Source organism: Tursiops truncatus, chromosome X, assembly GCF_011762595.2.
Source record: "Tursiops truncatus isolate mTurTru1 chromosome X, mTurTru1.mat.Y, whole genome shotgun sequence".
NCBI lineage: Eukaryota > Metazoa > Chordata > Mammalia > Artiodactyla > Delphinidae > Tursiops > Tursiops truncatus.
In genome coordinates this window covers 97,377,035-97,391,967 of record NC_047055.1, presented here as the reverse complement: position 1 = coordinate 97,391,967, position 14,933 = coordinate 97,377,035, and the positions used below count along the sequence as shown (strand labels likewise).

Sequence of the window (14,933 nt, the reverse complement as noted above, 5' to 3'; positions counted from 1 at the left end):
GGAGAAAAAAAATTTTTAAACGGGTCCAGGAGAAATTGGGACCATGAGGTGGCACCTCAAAAAGGGAGACATTGGCTTCCTTACTAATAAGGAGCAAGACTTAGCACCACTAGATTGCTCTCTTTGCGAATACAGGCAGATGTGCTGTACTAATTAAATGTTCACTTTCAACAGAAGTTGGTGGAGAAGGGGAGTCATTTTCAAGTAACTTTGCCCAAATAGGCTACCAATGACAGTGATGTTGCCAAATTACTAAGTTTTCCCACCTTTCTTATAGTAATTACCTAAGGTAAAAACTTGTTAGCTCTATAACTTTCAGACATGAAGATTTAGTCGTTGGAGATGGTATGGGTTGTTTTAAATAATCCCATCAAATAAACCTTTGTGCACTTCTTGAAGAACATGCTTTCTGAATACTTTCAGAAGTACACTAAAATGGCTATCCACACCAATATATAGTTTCCTAATATTTTTGACTGCATTTGCTGTGTTTGCTAAACTTTTGAGAAATACTATACTTAATCCTTAGATCATCAGATGTGGCAATGAAGGTTTCAAGACACTAAGTCTTCTCTGATTTTCCATCTGTATCTCAGCTTTGGTTACATTCAACTCAATTTCCACACCTTCCCTAGTGATGAATGAATGGTTAGAATCTCTTTAAATAGGGTTTTTGTAAGAAATATTTACATCCTCGAGGTACATAAATTTGCTTACTTCTTACAGCAGGTTCCAAAAATCAGGTTATATTTATAATAAACAATTGGCTGATAGTAGTCCGTTCTCTTTTATGTAAAGTACTTAGGATGTCTTTTTGAATCTTTTTTCTTCCAGTTTTATTGAGATATAATTGACATACAGCACTGTATAAGTTTAAGGTGTACTGGATAATGGTTTGACTTACATACATTATGAAAGTTTAGTGAACATCCATCATCTCAGATAGATGCAAAATAAAAGAAAAAGAAGATTTGTATAACTGAAAATAAAGCAAGCAAACATACAGAGTATGTGTGAAAGTGGAATCCTGTATGAGCTTTTAATTCTTTGCTTATTAATGACCTTGATCATTGTTCTTTCTGTACGATTGTTGGGCATTTATATTTCTAGTTGTGTGAATTTGCCTTTAAATTTTAGGTTTCGCTTTTATAAGTAATCAAACAAATTGCTCTTTTCCTACGTGATTTTTTCCCTGGCTTTTCCTGTTAAACATGGAGACCCTTGCCAATCTGGAGATTTAATAAATATTCATATTCCTTAAAAAAAAAAAGTAAAAGAAGAAAATTTTTTTCATTGTGATGAGAACTCTTAGGATTTACTTTCTTAACAACTTTTCTATAAAACATACAGTAGTGTTAATTATCTTTGTCAGGTAGTACATTACATCCCTAGTGCTTATTTACCTTATACCTGGAATTTTGTACCTTTTGACCACTTACATCCTTTTGCCCCTCCCGCCACCCTCTGACTCCTGTAAACACAAATCTGATCTCTTTTTCTATGAGTTTGTTTGTTTGGTTTACAACATAGGGATTCAATATTTTTATACATTACAAAATGAGCACTACTGTCTTGGAAATTTTAATGGGTAATAGCTGCTATTACATTTTCTTTGAACACAAAAATCTCCTGTGTATCATATAGTTTGGGTGTGGTAGAATGATGAGCGTAATCTACTGTCTTCCCATTGACAGTCAGTAATTTCAATATATAGCAATGAGCTGAAAACAAATCTTAAGTTTGTAAATAAAACCTTATAGGCTTTAAATTTTAGGTCAGTCATAGCCTTCATAATATTTGTTCTCTTGTCAGTGAAAATTGCATGACCATTTCTTTACGTATTTTTTCATTCTGTAATCAACCTTCAATTAAATTCATTATATTGTTAATGGTGAGGCCCAGAAACCTCTCCACAAGTTAGTAAGAGAGAAGCAGAGTTAAAAACACTATTAATCCACTTGTATCAAATATAACAACATGTATCAGTTGCCAACCATTTCCAATAAGTTTTTAGTTTAAAATTTTAGCCTCCATGATATGAAAACTGTATTTTGAGGTTTTCATTTTATGTATTTTCTTCTTTCCTTCAGGTTTTTATATTCTTAATTTTTTCTGTGTTAAAAATAATATATCATGAGTATTTGTACATGTTATTGAAATTTTAATCCTCATGAAATGTTGAAGTAGCAAAAAATAACATTCTGCTCTGAATTTATCTTGACAAGTTGTGAAAAATTCTTAAATAGGATTTTTAAAAAATCTCATGGCCTATTTATATTAAATCATATATATATAGCTGTGCCATAGATAGATAGAAACATAGATACTGTCTCTCCATATATAGGTAGATACATATATGCAGGTAGATATGAATATATCCTTATATCTAAATCTTTTTTTAACATCTTTATTGGAGTATAATTGCTGTACAATGGTGTGTTAGATACTGCTGTATAACAAAGTGAATCAGCTATACATATACATATATCACCATATCCCCTCCCTCTTGCATCTCCTTCCCACCCTCCCTATCCCACCCCTCTAGGTGGTCACAAAGCACCAAGCTGATCTCCCTGTGCTATGCAGCTGCTTCCCACTAGCTATCTATTTTACATTTGGTAGTATACATAAGTGCATGCCACTCTCTCACTTTGTCACAGCTTACCCTTCCCCCTCCCCGAGTCCTCAAGTCCATTCTCTGTGTCTGCATCTTTATTCCTGTCCTGCTCCTAGGTTCTTCAGAACCATTTTTCTTTAGATCCCATATATATATGTTAGCGTACGGTATTTGTTTTTCTCTTTCTGACTTCACTCTGTATGACAGACTCTAGGTCCATCCACCTCACTACAAATAACTCAATTTCGTTTCTTTTTATGGCTGAGTAATATTCCATTGTATATATGTGCCACATCTTCTTTATCCATTCATCTGTCGATGGACACTTAGGTTGCTTCCATGTCGTGGCTATTGTACATAGAGCTGCAATGAACATTGTGGTACATGACTCTTTTTGAGTTATGGTTTTCTCAGGGTATATGCCCAGTAGTGGGATTGCTGGGTCGTATGATAGTTCTAATTTGTAGTTTTTTAAGGAACCTCCATACTGTTCTCCATAGTGGCTGTATCAATTTACATTCCCACCAACAGTGCAAGAGGGTTCCCTTTTCTCCACACCCTCTCCAGCATTTATTATTTCTAGATTTTTGGTGATGGCCATTGTGACCAGTGTGAGGTGATACCTCATTGTAGTTTTGACTTGCATTTCTCTAATGATCAGTGATGTTGAGAATCCTTTCATGTGTTTGTTGGCAATCTTTATATTTTCTTTGGAGAAATGTCTGTTTAGGTCTTTGCCCATTTTTGGATTGGGTTGTTTTTTTGATATTGAGCTGCATGGGGTGCTTGTAAATTTTGGAGATTAATCCTTTGTCACTTGCTTCATTTGCAAATATTCTCTCCCATTCTGAGGGCTGTCTTTTTGTCTTCTTTATGTTTTCCTTTGCTGTGCAAAAGCATTGAAGTTTCACTAGGTCCCATTTGTTTATTTTTGTTTTTATTTCCATTTCTCTAGGAGGTGGGTCAAAAGGGATCTTGCTGTGATGTATGTCATAGAGTGTTCTGCCTATGTTTTCCTTTAAGAGTTTGATAGTTTCTGGCCTTACATTTAGGTCTTTAATCCATTTTGAGTTTATTTTCATGCATGGTGTTAGGGAGTGTTCTAATTTCATTCTTTTACATGTAGCTGTCCAGTTTTCCCAGAACGACTTATTGAAGAGGCTGTCTTTTCTCCATTTTATAGTCTTGCCTCCTTTATCAAAAATAAGGTGACCATATGTGCATGGGTTTATCTCTGGGCTTTCTATCCTGTTCCATTGTTCTATATTTCTGTTTTTGTGTCAGTACCATACTTCTTGATTACTGTAGCTTTGTAGTGTAGTCTGAAGTCAGGGAGTGTGATTCCTCCAGCTCCGTTTTTCTTTCTCAAGATTGCTTTGGCTATTGGGGGTCTTTTGTGTTTCCATACAAATTGTGAATTTTTTTGTTCTAGTTCTGGGAAAAATGCCAATGGTTTTTTGATAGGGATTGCATTGAATCTGTAGATTGCTTTGGGTAGTAGAGTCATTTTCACAATGTTGATTCTTCCAATCCAAGAACATGGTATATCTCTCCATCTGTTTGTATCATCTTTAATTTCTTTCATCAGTGTCTTATAGTTTCCTGCATACACATCTTTTGTCTCCTTAGGTAGATTTATTCCTAGGTATTTTATTCTTTTTGTTGCAATGCTAAATGGAAGTGTTTCTCTAATTTCTCTTTCAGATTTTTCATCACTAGTGTATAGGGGTACAAGAGATTTCTGTGCATTAATTTTGTATCCTGCTACTTTACCAAATTCATTGATTAGCTGTAGTAGTTTTCTGGTAGCATCTTTAGGATTCTCTATGTATAGTATCATGCCATCTGCAAACAGTGACAGCTTTACTTCTTCTTTTCCAATTTGGATTCCTTTTATTTCTTTTTCTTCTCTGATTGCTGTGGCTAAAACTTCCAAAACTATGTTGAATAATAGTGGTGAGAGTGGGCAACCTTGTCTTGTTCCTGATCTTAGAGGAAATGGTTTCAGTTTTTCACCATTGAGAACAATGTTGGCTGTGGGTTTGTCATATATGACCTTTATTATGTTGAAGTAAGTTTTCTCTATGCCTGCTTTCTGGAGGATTTTTATCATAAGTGGGTGTTGAATTTTGTCAAAAGCTTCTTCTGCATCTGTTGAGATGATCATATGATTTTTATCCTTCAGTTTGTTAATATGGTGTATCACATTGATTGATTTGCGTATATTGAAGGATCCTTGCATTCCTGGGATAAACCCCACTTGATCATGGTGTATGATCCTTTTAATGTGCTGTTGGACTCTGTTTGCTAGTATTTTGTTGAGGAGTTTTGCATCTATGTTCATCAGTGATATTCGCCTGTAGTTTTCTTTTTTTGTGACATTTTGTCTGGCTTTGGTATCAGGGTGATGATGGCCTCGTAGTATGAGTTTGGGAGTGATGAACACCATTTATTGCGAAGAATATTTTCCCCCACTGAGGGCTCCCTTATCAAATAATTGACCATATATTCATGGGTTTATTTGTGGGCTCTCAATTCTGTTCCTTTGGTCTGTGTGTCTGTGGGTAAGTTGGTTCAGTGGCTTGTATAGGCTTCCTGGTGCAAGTGACTGGTGCCTGTGTTCTAGTGGGTGGGAGTGGATCTTGTCTTTCTGGTGGACAGGGCACTTCCAGTGGTGTTTTTTGGGGTGTCTGTGAACTTATTATGATTTTAGGCAGCCTCTCTGCTATTGGGTGGGTTTGTGTTCCTGTCTTGCTAGTTGTTTGGCAATGAGCGTCCAGCACTTGAGCTTGCTGGCTGTTGGCTGGAGCTGGGTCTTAGTGTTGAGATGGAGATCTCTGGGAGAGCTCTCGCCGATTGATATTATGTGGGGCTGGGAGGTCTCTGGTGGTTAGTGTCCTGGACTCAGCTCTCCCTCCTCAGAGGCTCAGGCTTGACACCTGGCTGGAGCACCAAGACCCTGTCAGCCACATGGCACAGAAGAAAAGGAAAAAAAAAAAATCAAAAAGAATTTAATAATAAAATTTTAAAAATAATAATGAAATTAAAAAATAACAAAGTAAAAAAAAAGAGAGCAACTAAACCAATAAAGAAATCCACCAGTGATAACAAGCACTAAAAACTAAACTAAGATAAAGATAAAAATCAGAAACAAATCAGTCACAGGCAACAAACCCCAAGTCTACAGTTGCCCCCAAGTCCACCACCTCAATTTTGGGAACATTCGTTGTCTATTCAGAACATTCGTTGTCTATTCAGGTATTCCTCAGGGTTCATCAAGTTGATTGTGGAGATTTAATCTTCTGCTCCTGAGGCTGCTGGGAGAGATTTCCCTTTCTCTTCTTTGTTCGCACAGCTCCTGGGATTCAGCTTTGGATTTGGCCCTGCCTTTGCGTGTAGGTCGCCTTGAGGGCATCTGCTCCCCACCCAGACAGGAGGCGGTTAAAGCAGCAGCTGATTAGGGCTCTGTTACTCAGAGACTGGGGAGAGGGAGGGCTACGGTAGTCATAATTGGAGTGCGGGGCAAGCCTGCAGCGTCAGAGGGCAGCATAATGTTGCCACAGCCTGAGGAGCACTGTGTGTTCTCCCAGGAAAGTTGTCCCTGGATCACAGGACCCTGGCAGTGGCGGGCTGCACAGGCTCCTGGGAAGGGTGTGGGTTGTGACCTGTGCTTGCAAACTGGATTCTTGGTGGCAGCGGTAGCAGCCTTAGTGGTTCATGCCAGTCTCTGGGGTCTGAGCTGATAGCCGCAGCTTGTGCCCATCTCTGGAGCTTGTTTAGGTGGTGCTCTGCCTTCTGTGGGCACATGAGGAAGGAATCCCATCTCCTCACACACCCGGAAACAATGGTCTCTTGCCTCTTCGGCAGGTCCAGACTTTTTTCCGGACTCCCTCCCGGCTAGCTGTGGTGCACTAACCCCTTCAGGCTTTGTTTACGCCGCCAACCCCAGTCCTCTCCCTGGGGTCCGACCGAAGCCAGAGCCTCAGCTCCCAGCCCCTGCCCGCCCCGGTGGGTGAGCAGACAAGCCTCTTGGGCTGGTGAGTGCTGGTCAGCACCGATCCTCTGTGCGGGAATCTCTCCGCTTTGCCCTCTGCACCCCTGTTGCTGTGCTCTCCTCCGCGGCTCCGAAGCTTCCCCCCTCCGCCCCCTGCAGTCTCCGCCCGCGAAGGGGCTTCCTAGTGTGTGGAAAGCTTTTCTCCTTCACAGCTCCCTCCCAGTGGTGCAGGTCCCATCCCTTTTCTTTTGTCTCTGTTTTTTCTTTTTTCTTTTGCCCTACCCAGTACGTGGGGAGTTTCTTGCCTTTTGGGAAGTCTGAGGTCTTCTGCCTGCATTCAGTAGGTGTTCTGTAGGAGTTGTTTCACATGTAGATATATTTCTGGTGTATTTGTGGGGAGGAAGGTTATCTCCATGTCCTACTCCTCTGCCGTCTTGAAGGTCCCCTCTATATCTATATCTTGAGACAGAGAGAGCCTATATTAAACAGACTGAGCAGGAGGGTACTTCCTAGGTATTTGTCCCTGTAATTAGACATGTTTCTATTTGTCACTGCTTTTCATAGTTTTTCCCCCTTCAAGGTTGTGGGAAATGTCTGAATACACGTGAACAAACCTATAGACTCTGCAGGAGTTTCTGGCTTTTTCACAACTCCTCAGTGCCTATCAGTGCATCCTCACCCGACATCACTCCCAGTCTGGAATTATCTCCCACTTTGATTGCACCTCTGCAATCTGTATGACTCAGATTGGATGGCAAAGGACTGGAGTTGGTGAGGGGGGATGTGAGGCATGACTTCCATAGACACAGTGACATGTAGATGGCAGTAGCAGAGGAATGACAATGGTGCTTGTAGTTTACAGCTGTCTACCTGATTCCTCTGAGTCCTGAACTGCTTGCACTGACTTTTCAATTTAGAAAAATTACTAGGACAGACTATAGTTATCACTTCTTCTGAATTACATGGTACACTTCAAAATCCCCTTTGGTACAATTTATTTATTGACTTGATAATGTTTTCAAGTTGAATAAAATTAAAATTCCTCAATAATATGCCTTATTTAAATTAATATTATTGTGGTTTTGGACCTCAGAAATAATCGTTTTATAATGAACTCATGATTATCTTCTAGGAGAAGATATGGTGAAAAATACTTCCTGCTAGTGCATATTGAATTGTCATTGACTCAATTAGGCTTTTATGGGCAAAAATAATAATAATCTTCATTTTCTGTGACCCATTAAGAATAGGAATTGATGAAGTTTTCGGTAGAAATACTCAGTGAATTAAATTATTCCTGTTCAGAGAAGGTGTGAACCAGCAACCAAATGATAAAGTTAACCCAGTGTCTTTCTCCCATCTGAGGCAGCTGTTCTTTCCCAATAACTTTCATGAAAGAGGTCAGCCTGAGTTAACTTGATATTTTTAAACTCCTCCTGAGTCAGATTTTATGAGTGGTTTTGCTGTATTATTTAGTTCAGTGTTGTGATTATCCAGAATATTAGACGTATTAACAACTAGATTTATATACAAACATTAAAGCCTCTTAAAAATTGCATATTTTCTTATTTAATGAATATTTACTGTCTCTCGTATCCCTGGCACTATTCTAGATGCTGAGGAAAGTGATGAACATACAAACAAGGCTCCTATTTGCATGGAGCTAATATTTTAGTTGCGTTAGAGAGGAAACAAAAATAAAATTGAAATGGGATACTCTATGTGAAGTTTTTCTATTGTCTTAGATTTTCAAGTAAAATACAAACCTGAGAACTATAGATAATTCTTTCTCCATGCTGTGAAAGGTTTTGCTATGCCACTTAATTAGGACTCACTAAATGTATAAGTTAGGGCATCTCTAGCTGATATAACAAACTCCAGAATTTCAGTGGTTTAACACAATCAACATTTTTAATAATTGTAACAGTGTGGTTCATTTGTTCCTGGTTAGTGGCTGGCGCCCTCCATGTTGAGATCCCAGGATTCAGACTCCTCCCATATGGTGAATCCATCATCCTTTAGGGCCTCAAAGGTTCTTGCACATGAGTGGAGAAAGAGAAAAGAGAGGAGAGAATTCCCGCTAGTCACATAGAAGTGGCACACATCACTTCAACTCACATACTATTGGAGTGAACTAGTCACACAGCTATGCCTGGGTGCAGGAGGGTCTGGGAAATGTAACCTCTGATTGGATAGCTGCTACCCAATGATATCTTTATATTGTGAAGGAGAGCACAGAATTTTGCTGGAGAAATGATATTTCTGCTGTGTCTAGGGAGATGAGAAATCTTTAGCCTATCATCCGCTTTCTAGCCTGTGTATGCCACGGCCAGAACACAAAGAGAGTGGCGGTGTTTTCTTTAAGGAGTGGAAACTGACAGTTTAATGCCCATTAGATTTTGGTGCGTTCCTGCCCACAGATTGGACCGTATGTAAAGGGAAAATGGCTAGAGTGAAAGCAGCTACACTTCCACTGACACATGATAAGACCTTCTGGATCAAAATGGATTTTACTCTGTGGAAGGAGACTGGGCTTGGACTGTTTTAAAAGAATCTGCCTCAAGGTACATTCTACTAGAGTGAGAAGAACCCAGAAGAGTCTACATGGGGGTAATGCTACAAAGAGTAAGAAAGAGGGACCTAGCAAGTCAGCTGGAGAAGATCACCCAGCATCAATTAAATAAATGGCCTTTGTTCTTTTACCTCTCATCCCATCTACATCCTGTAACCTGAAGGATCCATATTAGCACAGTGATTGCAGGAGGGGAGGAAGTCAGAGCAGGGAATTGAAAAGAACAGATCATGTCTACCTTCTTCACAGGCAGTCTGAAAAATCAGTAGATAGTCCTGGAAGTGGGGACGGTGTGCCAGGGAGAGAAATCAGGAAAAGTATTTGTTGGATGTGAGATGAAAGTGTTGATTGATTTTGTATTTCTTTATATATCTGACAGTGAGACTGCTCTAGCATTGCGAACCATCCTAAGATAACAACAGGGGTGGGGAAAGGGAGATCCTGCCTGGTTTGGAGAGCAGCAGTGGAGGAGAGAAACCATTTTCAGATTACACTCCACTAAGTTTAGTTCACCAGGTGAACCCATTACCATGACCGTAAATGGACAAGATGAATTTAGACAGTGATAATTCTACAAACGAAAATAGTCCAAGGTTTCATTGAGGATGACACAAAGACTGAAGCAGTACAACCATGTAGAGAGACTAACCAATGTATAAGCCCTTGGGACAAAATCAGCTTGGTGGGAAGGGGCCTGCCAGGAAGGAGCCCAGGCACTCCAGGAACAGAAAAGAGGCTTGTGAGGCTGGAGCTTGGACAGAAATGGTAAAGGTATGATTTGCGATCAGAGGTGTCTATAGGACACCATCTTGTAGGACCTCAAAAGGCAAGATGAGTTTTATTCCTTGTGCAATTAGAAGCCACTAGGAGGTGTGAAGAAGGGAATGACCTGATCTAATTTATGTTTTTAAATCTCTCAAAATGTTTCTTCTGTTTTAAGAAAATAATAAACATATAATATGTATTTAGATGCTGAAAATATTTTATATTTGTTTTAAGATGAACACAGATAGTCAAATTCCCTTTGAAAAGGTTTATAACTTAACAAAATTCAGTTCAGTTGTTTGTACATATTTTAAAATAGTATTCCAGACTTCTCTGAGTATTTGAACTTTTTCGATAGTCTAAATTTCAGCATCTTATGAATGTTCTCATGCTTTAAAATCTTTACCTATATTCCACAGGATTAAATATCCCCAATTTGGTCTCTCTACAAAGGATTGTGAGAAATGGAAGCAGTTTCTTTAAACAGTCATTATGTTAGCTAAAATATTCCTTAAGTACAATCAAGAGAAAAATACTAGACAACTTATGGAGTAATACTCTCTATCATTGAACCTAAAAGAGGCCATGTGAAGATGAAAGACAACTTTGGAAGTCACCATATACAGTCATTACTATTTTTCAAAAAAAATAATCAGTCAAAACTGATTTATATTTAATTCTAAACATAAACTGAAAAAAATCCACTCATCAAAGTGGAGTAAAATGCCATTGGCAAGATATACAGTAGCCCATTATTTCAAACTTTTTAAATATATCAAGTGTTCACAGAAATTTAACTGACTTTGTACTTCCTATTGAATAACTTATTTATCAAAAAATGGAATGGGGGTAGTAGGATACCTTAGGCAGCAAGACTATTAACCATTTTTGCAGAGTAATTTTTTACACATTTTGTTTTGTATGTTATTTACTCAAAATAGTTATGTATTTCTGGATTACGTAGATAACTCAAAGGAGGTGTTCCAAGAATAAATTTACAAATTTTGATCATTTGGTAAAATGGTGAATGACAAAAATTTCCTTTCTTTAACTTACTGAATGCATCAGATATTTAAAGAAATATCTAATTTTTATGGCCTTAAGAAATCTAGTTGGAAAATTAATCTTGTCCAAATTAATTTTGACATTATTTTGGCAGATGGATATTTAATAAAAATTATTTATATAATACCATATATGAAAGGTATCATTTAGGGATTTTTATCTGTTTAAACTTTGAAGAAAATAATATTCAAACCATAATGAAAGTTAGAAATTATTTTTTATAATATTGTAGTTAAATTTGACATATATTTTACCATGGTAGGAGTACAGAACAATTAATTGGAAACTTCAGTCATTTTAGTATAATGAAATATTCATTTCTTTTGAGTCTGTTGCTATTTTCAAGACTCCAGAGAATTTGGTTGCAGGGATTCTCCAGTGACTGCAGTGGTACTTAGTGCTTGTAAGCAATTGATGATTGCTCTCTGGAAGGCTGCTCTGTGAAGAATTTTGAGGGGGCATCCAGTCCTACTGGATAAGAGTGAAATGATCAGGTAGTGATACTTGCAATGGATATGTCAAGGAGGAGCTGTGACAGAGGTGCCCCTTAGCTGCCATCCACATTTCCCAAGAGATTTGGCCAACTGTGTAGAATGTCATCACACATTTGTAACACAAAGCATGCTTCTGTTATATGGCTTGTAGTTCACAGAGGAAACAGTAGCTTTAAAGTGGTTTTGTTTTATTTTGTATTCATAGTTTACATGTGATAAGACATAAAGCAATTCCATATTCCAGTACTTTTTTCCTTTTTAGACCAGAGTTTTTCAATGTACAGGTCTCAGAATGTGACTGGGTCAAAATGAGCATTATTTTTTAAAGAGATGACTAGAATAGAGTAGAGTAGAATAGAATAGATCATAGAAATCACATGTGGTAAGAGTAGGGACTGTTTTGTGAAACTTCCGTTTCAGTAGTATGTGTATATGAGCTGATGGTGATATAAAAATGAATTACTGTGATAATCAGTGGTTTAGATCTTAGCATTTTTACTACTTTGAAGAAGCTATAGTACTTCCTTGGTGGCGCAATGGTTAAGAATCTGCCTGCCAATGCAGGGGACACGGGTTCGAGCCCTGCTCCGGGAAGATCCCACATGCCACAGAGCAGCAAAGCCCATGCATCACAACTACTGAGCCTGTGCTCTACAGCCCGCGAGCCACAACACTGAGCCCACGTGCCACAACTACTGAAGCCTGTGTGCCTAGAGCCCGTGTTCCGCAACAAGAGAAGCCACCACAATGAGAAACCCGTGCACCACAACAAAGAGTAGCCCCTGCTCACCACAACTAGAGAAAGCCCGTGCGCAGCAATGAAGACCTAATGCAGCCAAAAATTAAAAAAAAAAAAAAAGGAAGCTATAGCAGTGTCTTAAACTGACACTTCCTCTGAAGAAATTTGAGTAATAGACCAGGACACATATCTAGTCTGAGATGTCTCATTTCAATTTTCTGTCCAAAGACCTGGGCAAAGTTTCTAGGCTAATATATGGTGGTTGGTATTTGTTATCATGGCATATTCCTTTGGGTTAGTTGTTGATTTGCTTGACCCTCAGAAACTTCCTAGGAGTCTGTGTTCTGTAACAGTCTTATAAAATATGTCAGGTTGCCTAAGAAATAGTAAATTTTGTGATGTAATGCCACTGTTGAGTTTTTCGCATGTTATATCTTATTTTTCCTTCTTTATAATTATGAGCATGGATATTTTACTGTAGGAATTTAATGGCCATTTATTTTAGGAATCCATGATTCTAATATCTCCTGAAACTATTGTAGATGGCCATTTTCAATTGCATTCATAATTAAATCTGATTTGTAGTAAATTATATCTTCTCTCATCTAGTAATTATAAACTTGTCTATATCCTTGATTTCCATCTTTCCTTGCCAGATGATGTTCACCACACTAAATGCTTTTTCCATCCCCCTAAAATATAATACTTATCCACTCATTTATTTATACAGAGGTAATCAAGCAAATGCTTGTTCATGGACAAAGCTGTAATGTCTGTCTTGAAGATACGTTGTGTGAATAACTCTCTCCCCATCACCACCTGTCCCCACCAGCTCCTTTAATGTGATTTGATAAGTTTCAAAATAGCTCCATGTCCCAAAGTACATCCATTACCAAACTTTAAATTATGACTAAAATGTCCAACATTCTCCATTTAATTAGGTTAAGACATTATAGACAATTAGTCTTTGTTAAGATTGAGATATGTCCTGTCTATTTAATCACCTTTGACACATTTCCTTCAACTAATGGCTTTTACTGTAGTGGAGATCATGGCTGTAATGGGGTAAGATATAAGTCACTACACAGAGAACAGACTTGTGGTTGCCAAGGGGAGGAGGGATGGGAGAGGGATGGATTGGGAGTTTGGGATTAGCAAATGCAAAATATTATATACAGGATGGATGAACAACAAGGTCCTACTGTATAGCACAGGAAACTATATTCAATGTCCTGTGATAAACCATAATGGAAAAGAATATGAAAAATAATATATGTATAACTGAATTACTTTACAGCAGAAATTAACACAACATTGTAAATCAACTATACTTCAAGAAAATTTTTAGAAAAAAGATATAAGTGGGCTTCCCTGGTGGCGCAGTGGTTGAGAGTCCGCCTGCCGATGCAAGGGACACGGGTTCGTGCCCTGGTCCGGGAAGATCCCACATGCCGCGGAGCGGCTGGGCCCGTGAGCCATGGCCACTGAGCCTGCGCGTCCAGAGCCTGTGCTCCACAACGGGAGAGGCCACAACAGTGAGAGACCTGCGTAGCACACACAAAAAAGGCCCATGTACCACACAAAAAAATAAATAAATAAAAGATGTAAGTCATTAGCCAGAATGGATCAGAATGAGAATCAGGAAATGTCTTAGAACATGAAGTGTGCCTTCCATGGCTGAGTGGATGTAGCCCAGGAGGCAGGACAGGAGAAACCTTACAGAAGGGAGGAGTCTAAACAGGAAGGTAGTCATATCATCAGCATAATTTGACCTCTTAGTTCAGATTGTCTCTAGAATTTGCTACTAATGTACAGAGCTACTTAAAGTGTATCCTCGGAATCAGCAGAAGCAGCCACAGCTTTTTAGAAAGATAAATTTTCGGGCCCCATCCCAGATGTACTGAATCAGAATCTTTGAGGAAGAGGACCTCTACGTATGATAAGTCTGAGTACCACAGCAAGTAACCCATATTTTAGCGACCTCTACGTATGATAAGTCTGAGTACCACAGCAAGAAGAAACATTGACAGACAGACCTCATAATAATAATGGTACTGAAGACAAATATATTTTAAATGTAATTTTGCAGTTTCCTTAGCATTTAACTAGGTGGATCTCTTGGACCGTTTGTTGTTGAAAAAAATATTGTCACCATTTAGCAAGGATAAACGAAGAAAATATATAAGAGATTAAAAGAGAGTGAGGTACATTCAGTAGTGGGTCAAGGAGAAAAATAAACTTTTATACATTTGGCCATTGTTTTATGGCTTCCATAGGACAATGACTCTATGCTGATGCTAAGAGCTAATTTTATATTTCTTATGTAATTCTAGGAGAGTGTTTGTATTGAAATACGTGTCTTTAATCCAGAAGAGAAAATTATTCACTTAGATGTGCAGTTATCGAGTGCTGCCGTTAGTGGACTCAAGGAACTTGTACTATTTCCACTAGATTCTCTCAACTGTGTTGTACGGTATTCTCCAGCGACTACAGGCTATAGAGAACAAAGGTATGGTTTGAGTGTGGCATTATACTTATTGCTGATCCTTTGAAATTAACCTTTAAAATTATTTCTTTGCATGGTATAATCATTGAGATTACACTCACTCATAGTTTTAGCTTTGTTTAATACCATTCATTGGTAAAATGTACTAATTTAGAATTACCATTGTTTTCTTTAATGCAAA

The 14,933-nt window shown here is 38.3% G+C and overlaps 1 protein-coding gene across 1 annotated transcript in view; it reads left to right on the top strand.

The window, feature by feature from the left end:
* The window catches only part of CFAP47 (cilia and flagella associated protein 47), a 516,906-nt gene that overhangs the window by 410,173 nt on the left and 91,800 nt on the right, over positions 1-14,933 (top strand). The window contains 1 exon segment of the mRNA XM_073798895.1: positions 14,580-14,755. Within this exon segment, the coding sequence (XP_073654996.1) occupies positions 14,580-14,755 (176 nt within the window).